This window comes from Sitophilus oryzae, unplaced genomic scaffold (assembly GCF_002938485.1).
Source record: "Sitophilus oryzae breed Bouriz unplaced genomic scaffold, Soryzae_2.0 scaffold_381_pilon_pilon, whole genome shotgun sequence".
NCBI classification, from domain to species: Eukaryota; Metazoa; Arthropoda; class Insecta; order Coleoptera; family Curculionidae; genus Sitophilus; species Sitophilus oryzae.
The window spans coordinates 2,632,992-2,659,994 of record NW_022146953.1 but is presented as its reverse complement, the minus strand read 5'-3'; the positions used below and the strand labels follow the sequence as shown (position 1 = coordinate 2,659,994).

Genomic DNA, 27,003 nt, shown 5'->3' with positions numbered 1-27,003 from the left:
TTCCATGCTACGTTCAGTTATATCAGTGAAGAAAAATACATATGTATATTAGTAAGTACGTTTATTTAAATGCATTTCTAAAATAAAATCGGAAGGATTTCGGTCAAAAAAATCGAGAATTTTGAGAAAAGAAGACATAACTCGTTTTTTGTTGGAAGCTGATGATAAGACTTATTTCCTGACAAAAGTTTCATTGATAGTGGGACTTGATTTACCTTTTTTTGCCTGTCTTTTATTTTAAAACTTGCGTGTTATTATGAATTCCAAAGAATATACCTAGCTAGAAAAAGAATGGACTCTGCCATACTGAAAAATGGTCCTACAGAAGTGGCGCCATCTATTGAGTAGGGCTTGTTTTAAATGGATCGAAGCGCGGGCTTTTTAAATGAGCGTATTTATTGAATTTTACTCTAAAATAATTAAATTTGATTATTAAATCTTATTTTTTAGACAAATTCAACAATACTAATAACAAGTATCGTTGTGATGTGTAAAAAATAAGATTTAACAGTATAATTTATACAATTATTAAATAAAATTAAAGCCAAACATGTGTAAATATTATTTATTATTTAAAATTTTTATTTATAAGTCAAATATTTAAACATCGTTTATTCCAATAAAACAAGACCAACGTAATACGGCCAAAGTTTTGTAAATGGAGTAAATATAAATAGGTACTTAAATGATGGCAAAAATAAAAGACTCACATTATATTTTTAGGGCCACAAACAAAAGGAATTGTCTAATTAAAACACATATAACAAATTATAGTTTGAAAAACGTTTTGATAATCATTAATGATTGGCGCTATGACAACGACAATATTTTTTTGAGAATTTGACAATAGTATGACAATGGCCGTTGGAAACTATGGAAACTACAAAAAAATTCTGATTTAACGCCATCTGGCAATAACTAGTAGCAACTTCTTAACCAAAAAATTAATTGCACTACCACCTAGCGCCTGAGGCTGGAATTATTTTATTTTAAATTTCTATGGAAACGGTGGAACCGCTTTTGCTATTTCACTTTCCCGCCCCTGATGAATTCATAATAGCACTAGTGCTATTATGAAAGCCATAATGACATACAAATTACAATGTTAAATGTGTCATAATGACATTGTCGTATATTATTTTTTTTTGTCTATAGCAAACAAACTTAGAAACTTAAATCTACTGGCACGTTCCCTAACTAGTACACAGCCTAACTATTTATTCTACACCGAATTTGCGCTCATCGAAGTTATTTATTTATCTAACAGATCGGTTTATTTAAATCCCTAGCTGGAATCTAAACAGAGATATCTCAAAAGGACGATTTGTTTATTTTGGTCTAGGTGGAAACACACCGTCTTACAGGAACAAAGCTCTAAACAAAGATCGAGCTTATTTAAAATGGCGCTATTTTTTTACTCTGGATGCAGCGGTATTGCATAAACAAAGAGCCGTCGGACGTAAAAACGAACAGTTTTGGTCTAACTTCATAATAATAAGAAGAATTAAAATATAGGTAGGATTGGTGCAAAGGATTGCTCATCCTCATAAGACGTACGTTCGCCTCTTCCCGCGCTTCAGCTGACAGTTGTGACGTCATTGTAGCCCTTGTCAAAGCCTTCGTGGCCTTGTAATGATAGTGTGTATTATTAGTTGCCTATGGTAAACTTATAAAAATAACAGCTGAGAAATTTTGAGTTAATTATTTTGTCAATTTTAAATGTGAAAAAGGTGTCTTTAAAGTTTTTAGAGCTATAGAGTGTATAAATACGTTCATTTTGTGTTGTGGATTGTGACAAAGTGCATACTAAGTGCCCACGATTTTGTTTATTAATTATTTTAAAGCAAAATATGGAAGTACTCTAAAAAGAATGCTTGCTAAAGGTGATGCTGGGAACTGCTGTTCTTAAAAATGCATTATCCGAGTATTTAATACGATTTATACAGTTAATTTTCTATACTGCATACATATAAGGTGTTTAAATAAATAAACTAAATAATGAACGTTTTGCATTCGGTAACCAATAATGCACGTGTGTGTATTATTGGTTGTCGGATAAGGACTAATAACCATGACAAGGGCTACAATAACGTCACAAAGCGAGTAGTTTTCGCATGCACCTGGCGGACACCTTTGGCTGAATCAGCAGTCCTATTAGGTTAACTGTTCTTGGGCTTGGTGCATTGCAGTTGATTTTAAAAATTCCGACCGCAGCGCTCGATACGGGAGAAATCGGAAGTTTTCGCTCTGAATTGAACGCAATTTCGATGTTGATAGCATAGTATTTTAGTTTTTAATAGTGCAGTTATTGAAACTATAAAACCCTCAAATATGAGATTTGTGTGATGTAACGCTGTTTCGGATAGTAAAAAATTAATCCTTATAATTGTTAATTCGGATTCTGGATTTTGCTGTGACTTTAAAGAAATATTTTGTCCCATATACACTTCTTCACTTTGATTAAATATCTTAGCGTATTATTAGAGTTTTTCAACAGCAGTTAGGATTATGTTATCTCAATTATTGGATCCAAAATTAAATCTTTTTCTTTTAAAAAATTACAGCCCATTAAAAAAGGTTGTTTGCATGTCAACGTTTTTTTTAAATGCGATCAAAGACCTTTTCCAAAGCTAGTCGGACTATTATTAGATATATGTGCGTGAGCAACGAACAACTTAATTTAGTGGCATGACAAATTTTTGTAATTTTACATTTTCAGACGTGCGGTGCTGTCAAATTGTGTTTGATTTCTTTAAAATTAGAAAATGATACACGCAGATTTGTCCTAGGCGTCTCAGTTCCTGAAATACAAGGAGAATTTTAAAATGTTTTATATTTTGATCCCCTTCGTATCTTGGTTCTCTTATAACTTTCAAAAATGTGAAAACTGTGTCGTGTCGTAACTAGATTTTTTTTTAAAAGCCGAAATATACTCACCCTGTATATTCTTCTACTCTTTCCAGTGTTGTCTTATTTATTAGAATATCTTTTCTGTCTTTCTGTAACTTTGTACTAGACTATTTATATTGATTATTCTGCCGTTCAAGATACAAAAATAAAACAAAATAACGAAACCAAACTAACTAAGCCGTATTGTATTGATTTTCTACGCCATTTAAATGGGCCATAAACGTGTGGCAGCTCGAGGAGAAGGTAGTGAGTAGTAAAAGGCTCGGGTCAAGCAACTCAATTTGGTAGTGGGGCAAAATAAATTGCTAATTATCGTTTTGGGGCTGAGGCCCCACTGTCTACGGTCATTTCCATACAATGTTGAGAGTTGTAAAAATGCAATTCGTTCGGCAAGGCCGTAAAAGTGAATGTCTGTGAAGAGCTTAAAACTGCAGAGGATGAAAACAGACGTTTCTTTTAATTTTTATCGTAACCTGCTATGTATATGTTTAGATTTGTTGATTAAATTTGTAAAAACATTTTTTATCGTTGAAATAAACCTGTTTAAATTTGGTTTAACCATCCTGTTTAACCAGCGGATTCTGCAGATAAAAAATGTATGCCCTAAAATTCTTAGTTTCGGAGATACAGTGCATAGAAGTTTCATTTTTATTTCGATTTTTTCCAAATAATTTATGAAGTAACGTCAATATTTGGATGAAAATTGGTGTCTGGGAGTTTTTTGACATGAGAAATTTGATTTTAGTAAAAATATTCATTTACGACATTTTTTACGTAAAAAAAGGTCTCTTGGAAAATCTATCTACTCAAATGTGTTTATTTTTCGTCAATAATGACATGTATTTACTATTTCCACTCTAAATATCTTAAGAACGGTTGCCCGTAGCGATTTTTACAAAGAGATATTTTTTACGTAAAAAATCACAGGGAGGTATATTTTTTCGCTCGGTAGTTTTATACAGGTACGGACAAAAAGTTATTACGCTTCAAAACAGTTAAAACACAGGTAGGTGGCGCCCTCTATTAGTAGGAGTCATATTGACATCAAAATCAAATTTCTCATGTCAAAAAAGTCCCAAACACCAATTTTCATCCAAATATTGGCGTTATTTCAGAAATTATTTAGAAAAAATCGAAATAAAATTGAAATTTCTACACCCTGTATCTCTGAAACTAAGCATTTTAGGACATACATTTATACGAACTTTTTTACTTATTTTTACCTGCAGAATATACTGCCGAAGTTTCCGGAATACAGTTCGGACCACCCTGTATAGTACATATATTCTTGCTTTATCTACATCAAAGTTACAGGGAGGTAAAAAGTACAGTGAGTTGCTTTGAGAAACGAATGGAACAACTGTGTTCGACTTGCAGATAAATACTCTAATTCTGAATTTTAAAGAAATCAAACGATTTGACAGCGGCGCCAGTCTGAAAATGTAAAATTACAAAAATTTGTCATGCCTCAAAATTAAGTTGTTCGTTGCTCACGCACATATTTCCAATAATAGTCTGACTAGCTTTGGAAAAGGTCTTTGATCGCATTTAAAAAAAAAACGTTGACATGCAAACAACCTTTTTTAATGGGCTGTAATTTTTTAGAAGAGCAAGGTTTAGTTTTGAATCCAATAATTGAGATAACATAACATAATCCTAATAGCTGTTAAAAAACTCTAATAATATGCTGAGATATTATTTAATCAAAGTGAAGAAGTGTGTATACCTTGGAAAAAAAAATGTTATAGGGCTTGTTTCTCTCTACAATTTCCTGTTTCACAATGTACCGTTTGTGTCCGGGAAGGGTTCATAGTTGTCGATTTTCGAAAGAAATCAGTACATGAATATTATTTCGTATATTTTTCATTTTATTGATTTTATGGAAAGCACTTTTCATTAAAATGTTGTATCCTATGTTATAGGGCTTGCTTCTCTCTACAATTTCCTGTCTCACAATGTACCGTTTGTGTCCGGGAAGAGTTCATAGTTTCATAGTTGTGGATTTTCGAAAGAAATCAGTACATGTATATTATTTCGTATATTTTTCATTTTATTGATTTTATGGAAAGCACTGTTCATTAAAATGTTGTATCCTATGTTATAGAGCTTGCTTCTCTCTACAATTTCCTGTCTCACAATGTACCGTTTGTGTCCGGGAAGGGATCATAGTTTCATAGTTGTCGATTTTCGAAAGAAATCAGTACATGTATATTATTTCGTATATTTTTCATTTTATTGATTTTATGGAAAGCACTTTTCATTAAAATGTTGTATCCTATGTTATAGGGCTTGTTTCTCTCTACAATTTCCTGTTTCACAATGTACCGTTTGTGTCCAGGAAGGGTTCATAGTTTCATAGTTGTCGATTTTCGAAAGAAATCAGTACATGAATATTATTTCGTATATTTTTCATTTTATTGATTTTATGGAAAGCACTTTTCATTAAAATGTTGTATCCTATGTTATAGGGCTTGTTTCTCTCTACAATTTCCTGTTTCACAATGTACCGTTTGTGTCCAGGAAGGGTTCATAGTTTCATAGTTGTCGATTTTCGAAAGAAATCAGTACATGAATATTATTTCGTATATTTTTCATTTTATTGATTTTATGGAAAGCACTGTTCATTAAAACGTTGTATCCTATGTTATAGGGCTTGTTTCTCTCTACAATTTCCTGTCTCACAATGTACCGTTTGTGTCCGGGAAGAGTTCATAGTTTCATAGTTGTGGATTTTCGAAAGATATCAGTACATGTATATTATTTCGTATATTTTTCATTTTATTGATTTTATGGAAAGCACTGTTCATTAAATTTCTTCAAAATCATAGCAGATACCATCAGAATCCAAATTAAAAATTATCACGATTTATTTTTAATATTAATAGTAAAAAGACCAAACCCAATAAATCCTGATAATATTTTTTTTCGTTTATTTTCCCGCTTGTAACAGATAATCTTTGCAATTAACAATTTAAAACATAAATAAAATGAAATATTTATGAGCCGCGTCGATCGCAAAAGCTCATGTAAAAACATACGTTATTTATTTATTTTTCGTCGAGATTGTGACGGATTAATTGAAAACAGCCTTGTACTTACTAGAAATATCAATTAAAAGATATTGTTTTGTTGTTAATTGAGCTATTTTTCTATAAATATACTCGGGTAAGACTTGTAGTCGGCGTGGAATTGTGTTTTTTTTCTATCATAATTTTTCATTGAAAACCGCCTAATAAAAATTTGTTGTATATAGCGATGGGAACTATCGAATGAATTAGACTATCGAATGGTTAATGAATGAATGATTTCAACTATCGAATGGTTTTATTCGAATAAAATCATTCATTCATTTGTATACTAAAGCATATATGTGACAACCTCGCCGTGCGACTAAATGGTTATCGTTGAGCCACGACTATCGAATGCTTTTGATAAATGAAATTTAGAATTCGTTTGATTTTTGTGTACGTCAGTGCATTATTAGTTCTTCCAAATTTTTATAACTTCGCCGTATAAATACTGTGCTATTTTTGCGTTTATTAAAATAGTTAAAATACTAAAATAGTAGTTATTTTTTAATTTTATTTATTGACGATTGTGTGCATGTGCAGGTGGTCAAAATTTTTCCGAAAATTTGTGTTGTTTTCCGTAGTCCGATCTTTCAGTTATTTAATTTTATATGGTATATGGTCTATTTTTTAATGGGAAATTTTGAGAAGTAGCAATTTTTAAGAGGGATGAGATGAACTTACAATTAATTTTAAAAATACATATTTGCATTTTAGATGTTTTAATAATATGAATTAGTTGGAACTTAATAATCATATTTAAGTAATGTGGTTAAGTAAATGGGGGGTTATCGAACTCAAACTATGGGGTGAGAAAATTAAAATGAAAGTTTTACACGTGCCAATTTAAAAAAAAAGTTAACGATGTTTGTATTTTGTTTATGCTAATTCTCTAACATGTAGTTTTTTGCGAAGAAATATTTCATTTATTTTTTAAAGTAAATGCCAGTAAAAGTAAATATAATTTTTAAATAGTATATAAAAAGTAATATAAAGCACCTAATATAAATAATTTTGATTTCTAATTTTTTATTTATATTTTCCTTCCATTACACTGCATGCTTAGAAAATTAATAAATGTTTATATTTCATGATTTTAAAATTTGTTGTTATTTATTTATTAAACCAGTATTTGCTTAAAAACATTAAAAATCATTTTCCTACATCCAAAATATTTATGCAATGTAACAACAGAATATTAATAAAAAAAAAGCAGAATATATAGACATACTATCCCTAACTAACTAAAGCCAAACAATAATATTCTTTGCTAATATCAACTAATACCAAAATATGGCAACAGCGCCCTTCATAATGTATTTTCTGTGTAAATACTAGCACCTCAATAAAAAAAATAATGTGTCCTTATCTATATCTGACTCCGCAAAAAATCAAAGATGCCGGCTTCTTTCATAGCTGTCGGGTTTCTCGGAAAGAAACCTACGTCGGGCGACAACTAAAATTCAGTTAATATTTTATTATAATCGATCCTGACGAATAAATGAATTTTATAAATGAATGGTTTTTGCTGCCGAATTACTAGAATACAATATTTCAAGGCAGATGACGGATCTATTATATAATTTTTATTCGAATAGTTTTCAACGAATGTTTTCTTACTAACTATCGAATTATTCGAATGAATTACAACTATCGAATGTTTCGATAGTATTCATTCGATAGTTCCCACTACTAGTTGTATATGCTACAGCGAAATTAATATACCGTACAGATCTATTATGTCACTTCTATTAACCTATAAAAAAGTTGGTATTCTTAAATCAAATATACCCTTTGAAATATACCCTATACCTATTCATCAAATAAGTACAAAGTTACGCTTGCTGTTGTAACGCTTAAATACTTTAATAGATCGAAAAATAATTGTAAAATATACAGGGTTGTTCACCACATACGACACGGAGTATTGTGGCTAAACGATGATATTTTTACAAATTGTAAGTTTGGGGTTCGTTGAAGGACTATTAGAGCTACAATTTAAAAATATTTTTACAAGATACAGAGCGTCCCAAATAAATAAAAAATATCAAAGTTGTATTTTTTTAAATGGAACACCCTGTATATTATTACATTTTTAGTTTCTACGATTAAAATAAAGGTAAATTTGATTAAGGTTTATTATACTTAAACCTTACCGTTTTTGAAATATTTTCAATTTTGTGAAATTGCAGTAAAAATGTTAAAGCTTCATTTCTCCAAGGGTATCAATGTTTTTAATACTAAATATTTAATGAAGTTTATTTATTGACCAGTTATTGTGTTGCAATAATAAAAATAATACTACCTTATACAGAGTGTCTAAAAATTTATTTTAAATAATTATTAGCTTCAAACGGCAATAACTTCTTTAATTTAAATGGAATGCACTGTATATACAACTTTGATATTTTTTACTTATTTCGGACACTCTGTATCTTGTAAAATTATTTTTAAATTGTACCTCTGATAAGGAAGCAATCAAATTTGTTAGTAAAGTTTATTTCTCTGGCTTAAAAGTTAGCACAAGAATTAATTCCGAAAAGTAATGTACCGAGTGTTAACAAACTTTTCTTAGTACACACCCCCTACATTTCAAAATAATTTTAAATTATGCACATTGCCTTCCCACATATACTCATAAAATATTTCGTTTCTACATCTTTCCGTTTTTGTATAATTTACCGAGGTCAATGAGGTGCGCCCCCCTGTATATCCTCCCCACTCCTCACACGGTTCGAAAATTAATTAAATCCCGATTCGGCCATCCATCGGCAAAAATCGTCCGTTCGGAACCCCCCCTACCCCCCCATCTTCCTCTAACTCCCTCAAACAACCCCCTCCTGCGTTCCCGTCCCGAATTTTCATTTTATACGCATCTCCCCCTCCCTATCACCCCCTCCCGGTGACCGCCAATACTCCCTCATACCCCCTTCTTCCCCCTTGGCCCTATCCTAAATCACGCGGCTGACGGATTGACCGGACCCGGTCCCGGACTAAATGTTTGGCCCGGAAATTGTTGGCGCGAATTCCTATTATATATTTATTGTTTTCCACCGGATTCGTCGCTGATTTGGCGCGTGAAAATTCGCGAAAAGTCACGGCCGAAAATATCCGATGGCATTTTTCCGATTTTTTCACGCTCGAATTAAATTTTCCCGCCGGTTGATAGTGTTTTTCGATGGGAAATTTTCGGAAAATCCAGTCTGTGTCCTGTCGTGTTTCCGGTAGTTTTGGATATGGATTGGTTTCGTTTGTTAATACATCCTTAGCAGCTTCAACTCTAAGCAAGGCAAAAAAGACTAAGACTAGATCTATTGTGTCTCCCCTTTCATAGAGTCTGACTGACAAAAGCCAGTATCTGAAGTTTATGGTATGAATGGTTGTCGACTCAGCGCACTCAGTGATGTGATGCTCTGGTGTTTTCCCATTGTCTCCACAGAATCTGCATCCTTTCTTAGTTTCAGTCTACTGAAGTGTTCATTGAGGAGACAGTATCCTGTTAAAATCCCCATGAAAATCCAAAGATTGTTCTTACTTGTTATTGTTTTCAGAATTACTATAGTCTTCATTGCAAACGATTCTTTATACATGAAAGAAACATCAGAAAAGGTCAGGCGAATAACTAAACTGTATAACATTATAATATAATATCCTGACAACAGAAATCTTCAGAAAAAAAATATTTATTGGTTCTAGGTTCAAACGTCGCCGTATGTCCTACAAAGTGTTGTGAAAAAATGAGTGATAATGACGAGTCTTTGGATATTCAACGAGCTGCTGAAACTGCGCTATCCACGTTAATGCCCGAGAAGTCGAAAAACTTAAACGAGATCACCTACAACAACTTTGAAACCTAGGTCAAAGAAAAACATGTTGAGAATTTCATGAATTCTGATTGAATTTCAAAAGAATGTCATTTCGAATCTCAAATAAATATCAAAAACTGTCAATTTCGAAACGCTTTCACAAAAAATATAAAACACACCATGATGTAGCTAGTAAATTCATTTCAAAAACCTCAAAACACAATTTTTGACATCGTCGCAAAAAATCCACACTAGACATAACGAACCTATAAATCACAGTGAGCATTTTTTTCGTCCATTTTGACAATGCTACAACACGTGATACAGACATAACCTAGTCGAACACGGTTTCTAGCCAGTTTCCGCACGAAATTACTTGCAAAAAACTTCGAAAAAATCGGTCTTTCGTTTTCATTAGGGCCTGACAGTACTCGAAACGTTGTAAAATGTAAACTTCCGCTAAATACCCGGGTCGTTCCGTCCCTACATGTGTACGTCCATTTTATTTTGTTATTAACAAGTCGTACAGTTATAAAAAAGAGTACTGGACATTCGTTTTTATGTCCGCGCGGTAAATAAATGCTTTTGGAGTTGCCGACGCGCCGGTATGGACCACACGCGAGCCCGAATGGTCGTTAAGGGCTTGCGAGGTTGTCGCATGTCGGAAAATTTCGTTATATTTGAAGAGAATTAAGAAAATTGATTTAAATTTATATACAGAGGGTTCTGAAGCCAATCAATACAAGTTTTGTCTTCAGATAAGGAGTATGACCGTTTTTGGGAGTAGAGAATGGTTCTTTCTAGCTTCCCAACTGAAACCCAACTTCCCCCAAGCGGAACTCAAGAACCTGGAAGACTTTAATAATATATTATTTAATATACAGGGTGGTCCGAACTGTATTCCGGAAACTTCGGCAGCATATTCTGCAGATAAAAATAAGTAAAACAGTTCGTATAAATGTATATCCTAAAATGCGTAGTTTCGGAGATACAGGGTGTAGAAATTTCATTTTTATTTCGATTTTTTCCAAATAATTTATGAAGTAACGTAAATATTTTGATGAAAATTGGTGTGGGGGAGTTTTTTGACATGAGAAATTTAATTTTTATGTCAATATGACTCCTACTTGTAGAGGGCGCCACCTACATATTTTTTAACTGGTTTGAAGAGTAATAACTTTTCGTCCGTACCTGTATAAAATTACTGAGTGAAAAAATGTACATTTCCGTGAATTTCTACGTAAAAAATGTCTCTTAGTAAAAATCACTACGAGCAACCGTTCTCAAGATATTTACAATGGAAATAATCAATACATGTCATTATTGACTAAAAATAAACATGTAGAGTAGATAGTTATTTGACTGAAATGAGAAATTTGGGAACTTTTTATTTTTTTAAACTAATCATAAATTTTTCTTCGAAAAAATTGTGATAAAACAGTTTCTGTTGAACCTTTGGCACAAAAACATTTCAAATTTATGATTTTAGTCTAATAACTATTTAGTCAATATGTTTAATTTATATCAATGACGACAGGTATTGCTAATTTCGATTCCAAATATCTCGAGAACCATTACTCGTAGCGATTTTTACCAAAAGACTTTTTTTGTGTGAAAAACGTCGTAAATGTATATTTTTTAACTAGCTAGTTTTATACAGGTACGGACGAAAAGTTATTACACTTCAAACCAGTTAAAAAATACGTAGGTGGCGCCCTCTACAAGCAGGAGCCATATTGACATCGAAATCAAATTTCTTATGTTAAAAACCTCCCAGACACCAATTTTCATCCAAATATTGATGTTACTTCAGAAATTATTTGGAAAAAATCGAAATAAAAATGAAACTTCTACACCCTGTATCTCCGAAACTAAGCATTTTAGGACATACATTTATATGAACTTTTTTACTTATTTTTATCTGCAGAACATGTTGCCGAAGTTTCCGGAATACAGTTCGGACCACCCTGTATAACCATTCCTGCCATAAATTTTTATACGACTGATATCGGATATGGAAAACTAACCTCTATAAAACCGTCTCAGATACTGGCTTTTGTCAAAGCTCTGAGACTGTATGATGAGTTGTAACTCAAGAAAGGGGAACACAATAGATCTGCAATATCTTCTATGAATTTTTTTATGTAAATCGATTATACCCAATTTTTCTTGCCAAGAAAAACTATTTTTAAAATGCACCGGAGCAGAAAAAATCTTCACCCACTAAGCGACCATCAATTGCTTAACGTTATTTGCATCATCCTACCCTAAAACCTTCGCCCGCACCATCGCGAATTATCATCTCATTAATGTGAGAATCACCAAAGTGAGGGCGTTTCGAAAAATAAAGGGGTCCCTTCGCTAATTCCATAATTAAATTTCATCAGTAACGATATTATTATTGACGTAAGGGCCGAGAGTACGCGTCACACGCTCGTACACACCCTCACGCTCTCTACTCACACTCTGGAGTCACGCGTGACGCGTTCACGATCAACGTATGGCGCTTTTTAGATCGAATTTCGCCTTGACTGGTGTAGGAATATTAAATAAGGCAGAGCAGAGGACGTTAGCCCCTTTTTTGGTGGTGGCGGGAGTTTTGAATTAATTTTTGAATGTAATTTTGAAGTATTAAAATTATTAGGAGAAGAAATATTCGAGTAAATTCGAGTTTTACGTAGAATGTAGAATGTAGTAATAGATGATGATTTAGTTATCTTAGTAAGAGATCGGGAAGAGCTGATATCGTTGACCAAAAGACTAGAAGATCAGGTGCAAAAAGTAATATATATATTTCCACTTAGGAATGCAGAGCACGATCTTTATCTGCCAACCCCGAGCTCAGAACTAGTTAAAGGTTCAATACTGTACAATGCCAACAAAATGTACAATCATCTGCCTTTGAATATCAAGTCGCTTTCATTCTCTCCCGCATCTCCTCAGTCTCATTTGCCATCTCTCTCTTGGTGGGTAGGAGGACTTTGTTATTTTTGCCTAATTTCTTCAGCTTCTCTAGGCCTTCTTTGACCAACTTCGAATTGATAGTTAAGTATGTATTTCTATCTATCTAAAACTTTTTTTCGGATTGTATTGAAAGAAAAAAATGTGTGAGTGGTTCACGTAAAGGAGTGAAGAACTTCAACTATATGGATGATAGAGGCACCAAATATCAGCTAGAGGCAAGGAGAATAATCTCTTATTGGATTTTGTTTGCAGATGAATCCGCTAGAGAGGTACAGACATTTTTTTTTAAATACATAAAAAGGACATACTGGACATTATACAATACAAATTCAACGTCAAAATAGTAGGGAAGTAGCATATTCAAAACTAGAAAGAAAATGCTTGAAATGTAAACAAAAATATAGTAAACAATGTACTACATCTGTCAAACCACAAGATTGATAGGTACAAGATTGACAGGTAGGAAGTTAGTTAGTGGCCACATAAATCAGTCTTTGTATATTGATATATGAGATAATTATTAACATACCGTATATAATTTCTAATAAATAATGAAGTGTAACTATAGGCCCTGTTTTAAGTTATTTTTTTTTTAAATTTCCTATCCACTCTCTAAAAGCTATTAAATTAAAGCTCCTATTAGCTTAGGCGAAGGCTTCATTAAATTTTGTTATTAACAGACGCTCTCATATAAAAAAGTCGACAGTGTGATGACGTATGGCGTGTTAAAAAAATCACGCGACACAATAACATCATAAACAAACAAATTTAATTAAACTAAATGGTACTCACTAATGAATCTACTTCTGGGTCTGCTATGTAATAAGGTTTTTCTTGGCGTATCTGAAACAACAACAGAAAATCAGTAAAAATCATAACAATAAAAAGAATGAATATAATATTAAATAAAAAAAAAAACATTTTTAATATGCTTCTTGCTCTCTGAAATCTGTTCACTCCTTTTTTTCTTCCTTTCTTAAGTGTCGGCATGACGTGATTATAATATAAAATACTGGGTGCTACGCAAACCGGGGGGACCCTATTATTTCACGGCGGCACTGTGTTATTTAACGGCAGCACCACGGTCATTACGGTCAGGGGCGTACCAAAGTCAGGAAGCCTGATCGAATAATGTCGATAAAGGTGACGGTTCCGTAGGATATCATTACGCCGGGACCAGGTACCACCTACCAGAGGTACCACCACGTGCCTCCCGTCGTCGAAGGCGACTTTTTTTGACGGGTCCTCAGTCATTTTCGGCCAGATTTAATAGGTCTGATAACGGGGGGAGTTTTGGCATTCGAAACGTTAATTTTAAATTTTTTATTTCTGGAAATATTTCGTAAAACATCCGAAACAGATCGAAATCACCCGAGACAAGCCATGGTTGATTGTTTGGTTTTTATTGTTATGAATTAATTTCGGGAGAGGATAATTAAATTTTATCGCCGTGTATAAAACAATATTTTTTTTCCATAGCGTGTTACGTTTTAAAAAATATTCAGAAATTATTATTTCTAGGAATTTATTACGAGTAGAAAAAATATTGTGCTGGGTTGGCGTTGGTTTCTATGTAATTTGACAAATAAATGAATCGGTTATTTAGAAAAGGGCACATCTACCTAACCATAAATTTTACAGTAGGAAGAAAAAACATTTTTAAATCTGATCGCGTGCACATTTTAGTTAGGCACATATTTTTGTAGGTTCATTGATATGTCAGGTCCCTACTAGCAGTAATTTTTCAAAGATTTTTGAAAGACATATGATAAAAAAATGTTTATATTTATTTCATTTGTGTCCTTTTCTAAACTTATTCCAGAATGAAACAATGAAAATAAAAATCCAACATAATATATTTAAAAAAATATAGTTGTGTAGATATCATTTATTAACTTAAGTAAGCTTATAATAGCGAAGAATTTTTATAACAGTATTAAATGTAGAATGTAGTTGGGTCTACATTCTACATTCTACAACAGTATTAAAAGTCGTCTTCAGCTATCTCCTCGGAGGCCGTTGTTGGCCAGTCAAATATCATATTGTAAAATTCTTTGTTTTCCTCGGGGATATACTGGATTAGGGATCTCAAATTGTTAATTCTTTTTACATTGATGGGGACTTTGGCAGTATAGGCAGGTTTGGCTAATGAAAAAGATGACCTAACAAGACCATCTATATATTCAGAGACAATAAGCTCTCCAGGATCTGAAGAGTCGTATCTGAATCTATTGTAACTCTGAAGAGTCGTATCTGAATGTATTGTTTTGTGAAGAGTCGTATCTGAATCTTTTGTGTATTGTATTGTGAAATCTGAAAGTTTACTTTTTGATCTCTAGGGACCTTTCTTCTTTGTGTCTCAATAGACTGAACAGTTTTTTTTGTATGTATTGTTTTGTGTTCAAACGCGTATGTATTGTATGTGTTGGCCACCATTTTTTGTAATCTATTATTTGCGAATTTAGTACTTCCTTCACTTCAAACTTGCCAAATACGGATGCCTTCCTTTTTGATGAGCTCTATATATTCTTGATGGGTTCTATCGACTTTTCGTTTTTGTTTGACGGTCACAAAGTCTCTATCACAATCGTTAAAAGAATGCCCTCTCAGGGGAAAATAATGTACAATTTTCTTAAACCTGTTGTTTGCCGCCAATGCCATCAAGAATCGTACCACGGTATGATTCTTGTTTTGTCCGGGGCAACCGTCAGAAAATATCTAGAGCTCGTCTATAGTGTCAGAGACAAACTCATTAATATACTTCTGATAAATAGTTGTCTAAAAATGTACATACTTCATTGGGACCTTTTAATGCTTGTCCCTCATGTACGGGTGAGTATCGGAAAGTTCAAAAAAGTTCAGTTCGAAAAGGTCACATTGGTGTCACATGTAACCTTTTCGAACCAAACGCAGTAAAGCGGGTATCAAATTAATGCAGTTGTGGCGTGATATTTTGTGTCCGTTTCATACCAAATGGCAGGTCTTCAACAAAATTATATAAAAATCGCATAAAACCAAAATGGCCGAAATTGTTGTTTGTGCCCTTTTCCAAATAACTGATTCAAATAAAGCTGCCTCTTTAGTTGTCAGTTTTGAGTCAATATTTTTTAATTCTTCTTCGTGTCGATTGCTGATTGAATTGGAGCCAGAAATTGCTCAAAACGAAATAAGTAAATTACCAACAGATATTCAGGCTGAGGCGACAAATGCCGTATCCAAACTACTTCCATTTAAATCCCGAATAACTAGAACCTTTGCGATTAAAGTACTATTTTATCTACTATTTTTGAGAGATATAAGGCAATTTTAACAATTGCTATGGAAAAAACAAACAAAACATTCAACAAATTCTATATACTAATTCATTAGAATAAAATTAAATAATAAAAATATTGTAATTATATTATTTTAAATATATTTTAATAATGTTGAAAAATTATAGTATATTTTTTTATAATAATCGCCGCTACTGTACACGATAATATTATCCATTTCCTGTTCAATAACACTGCTAAAACAAATATTAACAAAAGCACAGTGTGCATATTTGATCCTATTCAGCAGACATATCTTTTTTTTCCTCTTATTTAACTACCATATGGGTATCCTTGGTTTATTCTTATTTATGTTAAGTTTGATATACACTTATTGTCTTTGTTTTGATAATACACATACTTTTCAATAAAATAATGATTGCGAAGTCGAAAATTTAATTTCACTTGTAAAAAATCTTTTTAAAACTAAAATTATTATTTTTTCTCGATATTATTACAAGACAAAACCTACCAATAATCCTATATATATATATATATATATATATATATATATATATATATATATATATATATATATATATATATATATATATATATATATATATATATATATATATATATATATATATATATATATATATATATATATATATATATATATATATATAATATATATATATATATATATATATATATATATATATATATATATATATATATATATATATATATATATATATATATATATATTAATCGGTTTAAAACGTTCTGCGTCTTCCGATGCTCTCCATGCACCGTTTCCGAGAGATCTTTCCTCCATAAATGTGTCAATCCCTTCCTGCCAACTTCTTCTCGGTCTACCCGGTTTTCTTCTTCCTGCAGGTTTCCAGTTTATAATTTACTTTGGGATTCTTATTTCTGCCATTCTTTGGACATGCCCGTACTATATGAGTTGACTGTTCTTTATGTCGTCCACTATCGTATGTTTAACTTCCATAATCTCTCTTATGCGTTCATTAGTTATTCGCTCGAGTCTTGATTTGCCTGCTGATCTTCTCCAAAAATCCATCTCTGTAGCTTCCAGCATTCGTTTTGTTGTTTCCTTAATTGGCCAGACTTCACAGCTGTACGTGGTTATACTCTTTATGATGGTATTGTATATTAGAGTTTTGTTCTTGTTGTTTATGCTTCTGTCCCACAGTATCCCATTCAATACCGTGATAGCATTCCTTCCAAGTTGGTTTCGTTCTTTAATTGCTGTATCCAACAGTCCATCATTTGTGATTTGCATACCCAAATATTTGTATTTTGTGCAGCACTTAATTTTCTTCCCTTCTTCTAGCATTAGATCTTGTTGTTCTCCTCCGATACACATATATTCTGTTTTGTTAGTATTGATCTCGAGTCCCCATTTCTGATATTCTTCTATAAGCTTACGTGTCATATAATTTATGTCATCGTAATCTTGTGCTATGATCACCTGATCGTCCGCGAAGCAAAGTGTGTAGAGCATGTTATCCCCTATGGGTACTCCCATATTTCTACATTTTTGCTTCCAACCTTTGAGAACTTGTTCGGGATATATCTTGAACAGTGTTGGTGAAATACAGCACCCTTGTTTCAGACCTTTGGTTCCATTAAATCCTGTTGTTAACTTTTAGCCGACTTTTATTCTAGTTTTTGTTTGTTTATATAATGATTTTACTGCTTTTATTAGCTCTACATTTATATTGGTTTTTCCATAGCTTCCCAAAGTCTCACAAGGGGAACGCTGCCGTATGCCTTCTGCAGGTCCACGAACACAAGATGTAGCTCTTGGTTTAGATTGCTCTTTTTACTTATTACTTGAGTGACTGTAAATAAGTGGTCCACCTCGATCTGCCAATAATCCTACTAACGATAAAGTTTCCTATTAGAGCTTCTCGGAAACCTACTCGATTTTAGTTTAAAATAGGATTTCTACCACAGAACATACAGAAGAAGGCTAACTCCCGTCTATCTAGTGTGCTAAGAATGAACTAAATCTGGCGGAAAATTTGAATATACGATTATTTTATTATTTTTATGTTAGGGAATGCCGATAAAATTTTACCTGTGATCCAACGCCATCATCAAAATAATTTACTTCAGTGAAATGTACCGAGAAAAAACTCATTAACCGTATCTCAGTATAAACATAAAACATGGTCGTGGCTTATTACATATAATAATATATCCGTATGTATTTAAGTAAAGGGACGCGTTGCTTATAATTAACCATTTAACATGCTAATTATTACTATAAACAAAGCGCGTTATTTAATCTACGATTATGCCCGTACCACGCTTGTATTTATGCTCTTATCGGCATTATTTAATCTTATTTTATTCAACGTAATAGGTACTACAGTAATGGTATTATCTAATAATAGAGCAGCTAGTTTTTCTTGATGGTATTTGCGATGCTGACTTTGTTAAAATGCAAATTTTCATTGTTTCCTGTTAAGGAATTATATAATTCTGTATTTCTATAAGAAACTAGGTTTTAGATCTCTCTATTCCATATAAATAAATACAAATCGAAGCGAAATACTTAAAAACACTTCTTATAAAAATCATTTCTTATCTCTGGCTGTCTATCAATTCGACATATATCGTGCAGCCAGCAACGAACGTCAGACCAATTGACTGAGAGCCGCCGCTCATTAAAATGTAGGCCAGCCGAATAGAAATATGCAAATGGCGTCGCTACAAATTTTAATTAAGATATAATCGGCAACGTTTGAGGTTGAACAGGTCTGTACTGCTTTAATTAGATGAGGAGAACAAGGAGGAAAGAAAGAAAAACATTAAGAAGTGAGAAAGAAACGTTACAATGGCCCGGAGTTTATCTACTGCATCGGGTATTAGTTGGAAGGTATAGATTAATAGCATATAATGGAGAATTTTTGTTTGTTATTTGTTTATTGTTCTTCTTTGGAGTGAATTAAAGCGTATAAACTCAGTAAAATGTCAGAAAAGTCAAGTATTTTAATTATACAGTTGTATACGAAGGAGAATCGCTGATAGACCAATAGGAGATATCGTGATATACTCTGAGAGCTTGTTCATCGGTGAAATCAGTGAAATCGAAAACTGTGATGGACAGCCGAGAAGCACGACAGCCGACTGCCCTGGCTGCGTCAAGGCTAGGCTAGTGGAAAGGCCATGGCAGAGGACCCACCGCTTGTAGCGATCCACACTCTAGGAAGCTACAGGAACTACTATCAAGGCCAAGCAGCAAGAGACGTGGCAACACTGTGAGGACTGCGCTACAGCCAAAGAGTAGATAAGACAAGAGACGACAGTGAACAAAGAAGTCGAATTTCGCGAGAGAGACGCAGATATATTAAAATTTAAAGGTCCCGTCAAGTCCCATTTTGTCTGTTGCCAAGTATATTTCTTTGAAAAATAAACAAGATTTTCTGAAAATGAATTAATAATATAAGAAGGATATAAGTAACGTATGTTAATACGGAAATGTAAATTTTTAGTTTAGGTTGGTTTAGGTTCTTTTTTCGCAATGTACTGATAATATCAAAGAAACAGAATGACTAAAAAGTTGATCGATTTCAAAGATAAACAGATAAAATCTGAAAATCTGACAACGGCGTATTTTATTTATTCTAACCTATGATTTTAGGACGCTAATCAGCTGTGCTAATCAGGCTTAAACATAAACAAATCTGATTAGTTGTTTTCTTGCATTTTTGCCTTTTTTAAAGTGTGTTTTTCGATATATTATCGTTTTGAGAGTTTTTAAGGTTTAATTTTAATATCGTTTTTATTGCGTACTAATTTGTAATTATTGTTAAATATGAATACTGAACAAGACACACGAGTAGCAGGAAAAGACGAGATGGTGGCAATGTGTGTGCTTATAAAGACTGTAAAAATAGATCTTATTCATCGACAAACATAATATTTCACTCTTTTCCAAAGGATCCTGAAAAGTATTTTTATAGAAATATACTATATAATTATGTTATTAAACTAAATGTAATCCATAGATCGAAGACATGGTCAAAAGCTTGTAATCGCGAGGATTTATTAAATAAAAATTGAGCAACTCTATTTTTTTGTTCATAAACTCCACATTGTGATATTACACTTGTTCAAGTCCATATGTAAAAAAATAGACGTAAATAAAACATTTCTTACAAATCGACTTGGTCACTTTCTCTTCTTTACCAACGATATACAAAATATTGCTTTTACTATCTTTATTCCCCGACAAATATGTTTCTAATTATAATTTATTTTATATAATATTTAGAAAACTCTTTTTTTTTTCGTTTCTCTTTATTTCTTTACCCATACAGTAACTATTTATAAGAAATACAGGCAAGTTTTAATAATAGTCTGTTTCAAATTTCCCGCGAAAAAATTACGAAAATTTAAAGGGACAAGCGAGACGAGGTCACTCTCCCCACCACTCAAACATGAAAGGTACCGCGCGAACTGTCGTCTCTTGTCTTATCTACTCTTTGCTACAGCTCGAAGACCATGGCCAGTATATTTTTAGCCAGTAAATTTATTATTTATTTGAAGTCGTTGACTGTAACATTGTTATTATTCTATCGCACGGTATATATTAGCAATTCCAAACTATCAATAGTAGTTAAATTAAGAATGTACTAAAAAAAAACACTGAACAAAATTGTTGATCATTATCACTATCATTATCATTAGAAATAATTACAATTATTATCAGGTAAAAAGTATGTCCTAATTAGTTGTGCTATTATATAAATAGTTTAATTATACAACGGTAGAAAAAAAGTTGGGTACCCGACACGAAAATATAATTAAAAAAAGTATCCACATGCTTTTTAATTGGATGTTTTCAAAAACTGAAAGAAGAAATTACAGAAAATATTTTATCCAGATACTTTAACAGCGAGGATAGGTTAAAAACTTTATTTCTTCTCGCACGTTTTTTAATTGCTTCCATTTTTGAAAATTTTTGTATTCCTTTTCATAATTTATTCGGAATTTAAATGGAAGTAGTTTGGATATGGCGTTTGTCGTCTCAGCCTGAATATATAACACGGAACAGTTTGAAAAAATAGTAGAAATGCCAACGCCTATACTTGATCCATCATTCAATTGTGTTGAATGTTAAAAAATACTTTAAAAAATTAGCTGCTTAATACTCGTCAGACAGTGCAAGTTGTTATTGCTAACATAAAAGAGATTGAACGACAAATGGTGTAATTGCCAAACGAACCAGAAGAACCAGCCTGTTGTGCTAGTAAATTTGGAGACAATTGAGTAAGAAATCCATAGTAGGATACCGATTTCATGACACCTTTTTCATTTCAAACAACTTTTTTACAAAATTAAAGAGTTTCCATTAAAAAACTAGTCTAATTTAATCTTCAATTAAACTACCGATACTTTGAAGCCAAATATTAAGATATTCTTTAAAGAAAAACGACGAAACACTAGATTTTGGTCTCCTAGATCCTCCCCTACGTCCAAAAATAATATCCCGACCCGAAATAGTACCGAAACCCGATCTCCGAAAGGCTTTCTTTCTTTCTAGCGTGGCATGGACTCCTAGCCGTCCTACAGACCAGATTCGAGCCCGGCATCTGCGACGCATATGTAACACAATCCCCTCGATTTTAAGCGTTGGTACCACTTATATTAATCCCGAACTAGTCGAAAAGAGAGAAAAAAAAGGAGAGACATAGTGTAGAAAGAAAAACCACATGTTTTCTTCAGCTTCAATTAAGAAAAGATCGTCTAGTCGGTTTTGGAAAATAAATAAGTTCTTGTTTTGGATTTTTTCCCGTGATTGTAAATAAATATATTTTAAGTAGGTGATAAAAATCGTATTTTGTTTTTAGTTTATATGGAGAATTAAGGCTTTTTGAAAAAAGAATAAAACTAGAGAATGTAACCTAAGAATCAGAACATTAATCATTTACACCAACAAAAATATTTTTTTAATTAGCGAATCAATTACAAAAACTGTTTATTACTGAATAATATATAAATTACCGTTAATCGACTGATCCCCTAATTAGTGCGTTCAATTATGCAAGCGTAATATTGCTGTAATATTGCTAAAATTGAATATTTAATGCCCGCGCTCCCCCAAGCCCTCTCCGCGTGTACCATTTCAATGGCCTTTAATTACATTTAATGCCGAATTTACACAACGGTGCAAACTGGCTAAATAATTTATAGGCACAGTTCCCCCTTTCCTTTTTAGGGTAATTGAGGGGGTAATAGAGGGGGAGGGGGACAGCACAGACGCTTGAATTGCTTATTTTAAAAACATTCAGGGTATACAGGGTGAAATATCTCTATTCTTTCAATCTTTTCAAAAATTCTAATCATTAGAAAACTGAACATTTCCTTTACAATTTTCGGCAAGACTTTATGAAAGTCTCGTCTTGTTGGTCTCGTGGGAATCACTAAACTTGTCGTAAAATATACGAACAAAATAGAGATACTTTGATCTTTACCAACTCGAGACGGGACATTGAAATTCTTCCGAATTTTGAAACAAAACAAAAATGAGATAAAAATGTCGCAGAAATTTATTGGATTTGTCGCAATTTTCTGGTAAAACTTGAATGTTTCTGTCTTGTCGTTGTTTTGTCTGCTTGGTCTGGACCCGGCATTAGACTATGCGGGATGGAGAATAGTATTACACCTAAATTATTCATTAGGTATCAGAAAATTTATCCCCAACTCAACACTTTACAGAAATTATTACTATTACCTAAATTTGTTGATATAACTCTCTGATTATTTTTCAAAATAATTAGGTATAATTTAACCGAAAAAAATGCTAAATTATAACTAATTTATTTAAACTCATACGGGTAACTACACAGAATTATTAAAATCATTTAAACGCACATTATAATCGACCGATTAAAGGCTATAAATATATATTTTAAAACTTCATAAATGATCTAATTACAAAAAAAAACGCCACCAATCAAATTCAATTTAAATTAATACGTTTCCCGTTTCCACGTCTCGATAGTGAAGTTTTAATAGATCACTTAATCAAGTGACCTAGTTTTTGTACTCTAATACTCACTATTAGCGTCTTTTAAAACACTAATTAAACAATTTCTTTAATCAATCTAGTCAAAACTGCCCGGAAAGTAACACAATAATTTCCCTGCGTGATATACATACCGCGTATCACTATCAATCATTTAGAAAATAATTAGATAAGGTAAAGAGTGTTTAAATACAATAATATGTCGGGTGTATTATGACAAACAAAATTAGGTTCAAGTAATATGGTAAAAAATTGAAAAATGTTTAGTTTTAAATATGATAATTAGGTTGTAATTGAGAGTAATTTGCATTAAACCACGCACAGAGTGCCTAGTACTATTACAGAGTAATTAGGGAACATTATCATTAGCTAGGTCTACGGTTGGAAAGAGTCAAGAACAAGCTTTACAATATTTATGTGTAAATAAGGAAAATTCGATAAGGTAGTTTTTTTTCATTCAAAAATTTTATACAACCGTTTACTTTTAGTGCATAGCAATTTTAAGCAATCGTGTAACTTTTTTATTTATAGAGATTTTCACATACTGTCTGCGTAGAAAATAGAGCAGAAATGTTAAGAAAGTTTTTGAAAAAACTACAATCAATTATTTCTAATAGATTTCGAGATATCGATTTTTGAATTCAAAGTTCTAATAGTGCAACCACTGTCAAACACCAACTAAATTCCACATATTTTTATTTTACCAAAAATGCAAGTGTTTCTAACTTGCACTTAAAAATTTTCAAGCTATAGAGAAAATTACAACGATTAGTTAATAAATAAACAAATAAACAAATAAAGTAAGAGACGTAATTAAATCGTGAAGCTGAACGCATCATGTACAAGATGTACATGATGCGTCCCTAAAACTTTAAGTACTTTAAGTACAGAGGTACTGATTGGGTTCACCGGTCGATTGCGAAAAATCTGCTATATCCCCTTCTATGTCTCTTAGCAATGTGCACAGTTTCTCGGTTTATTTCATACGTTTGGTTTGGTTTTGGGTGTTTACTGTTCTCTCTTTGTTCAGTACGTTATCAACGCATTGTACTCTTCTTACATACGGAAATCTCGACCCAAGACTAACCTTTGCCAGTCCTAAGTATAAATACATAAAAGAAAACCTCTTACATTGGTAATTAATTACATTTGGACCTTAGTATACTAAATTACATTACTGTGAAAGAAAATCAAGAAGACTGTTGCTCTGCTTAGCTTATAAGAAATGTGTGGTTTCTCGTCAATGTCTAACTTTCAACTAAAATAGTCGTTATTCCACGTAAATGTAGTGCGCCATTTAAAAAAGATGTATTGCACCGTTTCTAGATATATAAAACAACTATTTAAAATTCTTTATTATGGAATCTTTTCCCTGGGTTTCGTATTTTTTTTTAAAATATCGAAATATGACGATAATTAGGACAGTGACGGTAATTATGTTATTTTCTTAAAGCTTCTAAACTCTCATTTAATTTTCTCCCTTCCACTGTCTTCTATCTCTCTCACATCTCAGCTGGAGACGGAAAAAAAACCACCATATGGTGCCTCGGTCGATTTTTGCACAAAACCGACCCATGCATAACTGCATCCATCCGCCGGCCCATTGTTGGGCTTTTTGGGATGCTCTGCGCTCTGCCTTGCTTGTTCTTTTCAAGCCCGAGCTCGCTGTGGTGGTCGTCCTCGCAACAACAACTGCGAAGGGTGAAAGGAACGACGATTTTTCGGGCTCGACTATGCGGACCAAATCCACCCCAGGGGGTTAGAATAACAAAAATGCATCGATAATTCGGGACAGGGTGATGAGGGGAGGGGTGTCGAGATAAGCAGGGGAATACGAACTGTCAACGTTAGTCATTTTTAAGATTTTGTGACTACTTAAATATTATAAAACCATTTCGGAATTAAAGTGAGTAACAAATAATGGAGTAATAACACATATACAGGGTGGCGCCTCTCATACGTCGCGGAAGCTCCAATGAGAACGGTAGTTTATATCGAAATGAAATTTTGACAGCATATGTAGATTGAAACTGAACTGAAAGCATTTTATAAAAATATATACAATTATACAGGGTGTCCCCCAAAAAGTTACACATCAAAGTTTTTTTTTAATGGAACCCTATATATTAATTGATTTTCGGATTCTAGGAAAAAAATTAAAGGCGAGTTTTATTAAAGAAGCATATACCTAAAATCTAAGGTTTTTGACATATTTCACATTTTGTGAAAATGAAGAGTAAATTTTAAACTTCGATAATAGCTTACTAAATTTTAGTTGACCTTGTATAGCCTGATATTTAATTACAGTAACCATTGTATATTAAACCAAACTGAAATTTGACCCGAAAAGTTGTACAGGGTGAGACAAAATTAATATGGATCAATAGTCACTTTTTAAAACAAGTTACTCCTTTATTTCAAATGGAAAAAAAAACTTTTGAGACGTTTAAAAAAAAACATCTTAATTAACAAAGTATAACGAATATATATATCGATATTTTTTAAACATGCCTAATTTCATGACAAAATAAGTCGATAAATATTTTTTCAAAAATTCAATCAAATCTTTATCAGTTATCTTTGGCCAGACCACATTTAACTTATTTAAAAAATCAACAAAACGCGACTTTTCCCATTGTTTGGCTGGGTAAAAAGACACGGTACGAGCCCCCCGACGCTTTGGGTCCCCGCGGGTGATCGCCTGGGTCCCAGAACCGACCCAGAACCGTTCCGAACCGTTCGGAATCACCTGCTGCCACGCCATACGTCGCACTGCTCCTCTCTAATTTACGACGGGACTTGTAAAATAATTTATGTCCGCCTGTAAATATCCCGACGAGATATTTATGGCGGTTATTTCTCTCCATCTATACGTGCGTATCTCGTGCCGGTCGGTTTGTGTATGTGTAGAGGAATAAAGCGCGCGAAACCAAAGATTAAAAGTTAGTGTTGTTTCTTTTTCGCGACCTGAAAGGTTTTACGATTAAAATGTACCTTTCATTCTCTTAAACATTTGGAGTTATCAAAAGTCACTTGTAAAACTTCACAGATCTGGCTGTATTCCGTTGCAAAACCAGGCGAACCAGACGTTTTACGTTTGCCTCTTCTTTTCAATGGAGTTTAATATTGAAAAGTACTTTATTAATAAACTGTTAAACTCGTTAGACAGCCCAAGTGAAGATTTGCAGGTCCGATATTAAAACAGATCAATAATAAATAAACAAATCTAATCAATATATATATTTTTATAGCTTACAAAACATTCACGATTACTTGTTGTGTTGTTGTTCATGTTTTCTTTAAATGTTCAAGACTTTAAGAAACAATGTCTGCATGATAAGTTTAAATGGTCCTAAAAAGTAATTCTATTTAGTTAATGAAATATATTTACCGTTACTGCCTACCTCCCTTGCTTTTGGATGTAAATACAAAATATTATTACTAATTTTAGAAATTAAATGAGAATTTCACTGGAACTTCCAATATTTGCTTAATTTCAGCCACATAAATGACATTGATTGACAAACAAAACCAGAAAAAACAGACTTCTCGCGCTGGTTAATTTCGTGACAGTTATAACCATATTTTTCAGGAACCGTGTTCCGTAATAAGAAAACTTTCAGGAAACCGATAGAAACGGAACATAAAACCATAACCAAGGTAAGCAACGGAATATAACATTAACGCCAAACTTTAGACCGCTTCGATTGAAGCTGTACCTAAACTGAATTTTTGAAGTTGACGAAACAGTCGAAAAATGGAATTAGGCCTAAAAAAATTTCGCGTTTTATTACATTTTTCGAAGACAGTTTAGTCTAGGTTAGTTTGGTATGGAAAATTTAAATGTGGATGTCTTAGCGAAGATCCAAGAACAGGTCGACTAACAACGGCAGTGACGCAGGAGTCACGGGGTTTTTTCAACGAACACC

The 27,003-nt window shown here is 32.8% G+C and overlaps 1 protein-coding gene across 3 annotated transcripts in view; it reads right to left on the bottom strand.

Moving 5' to 3' along the window:
• Positions 1-27,003, bottom strand: part of LOC115885312 (homeobox protein homothorax) — a 394,897-nt gene that overhangs the window by 249,784 nt on the left and 118,110 nt on the right. For all 3 annotated transcript variants that reach the window (XM_030904184.1, XM_030904187.1, XM_030904186.1), the window contains one exon: positions 13,541-13,591. In XM_030904184.1, coding sequence (XP_030760044.1) covers positions 13,541-13,591 — 51 coding nt within the window. The remainder of the gene's footprint in view (positions 1-13,540; positions 13,592-27,003) is intronic.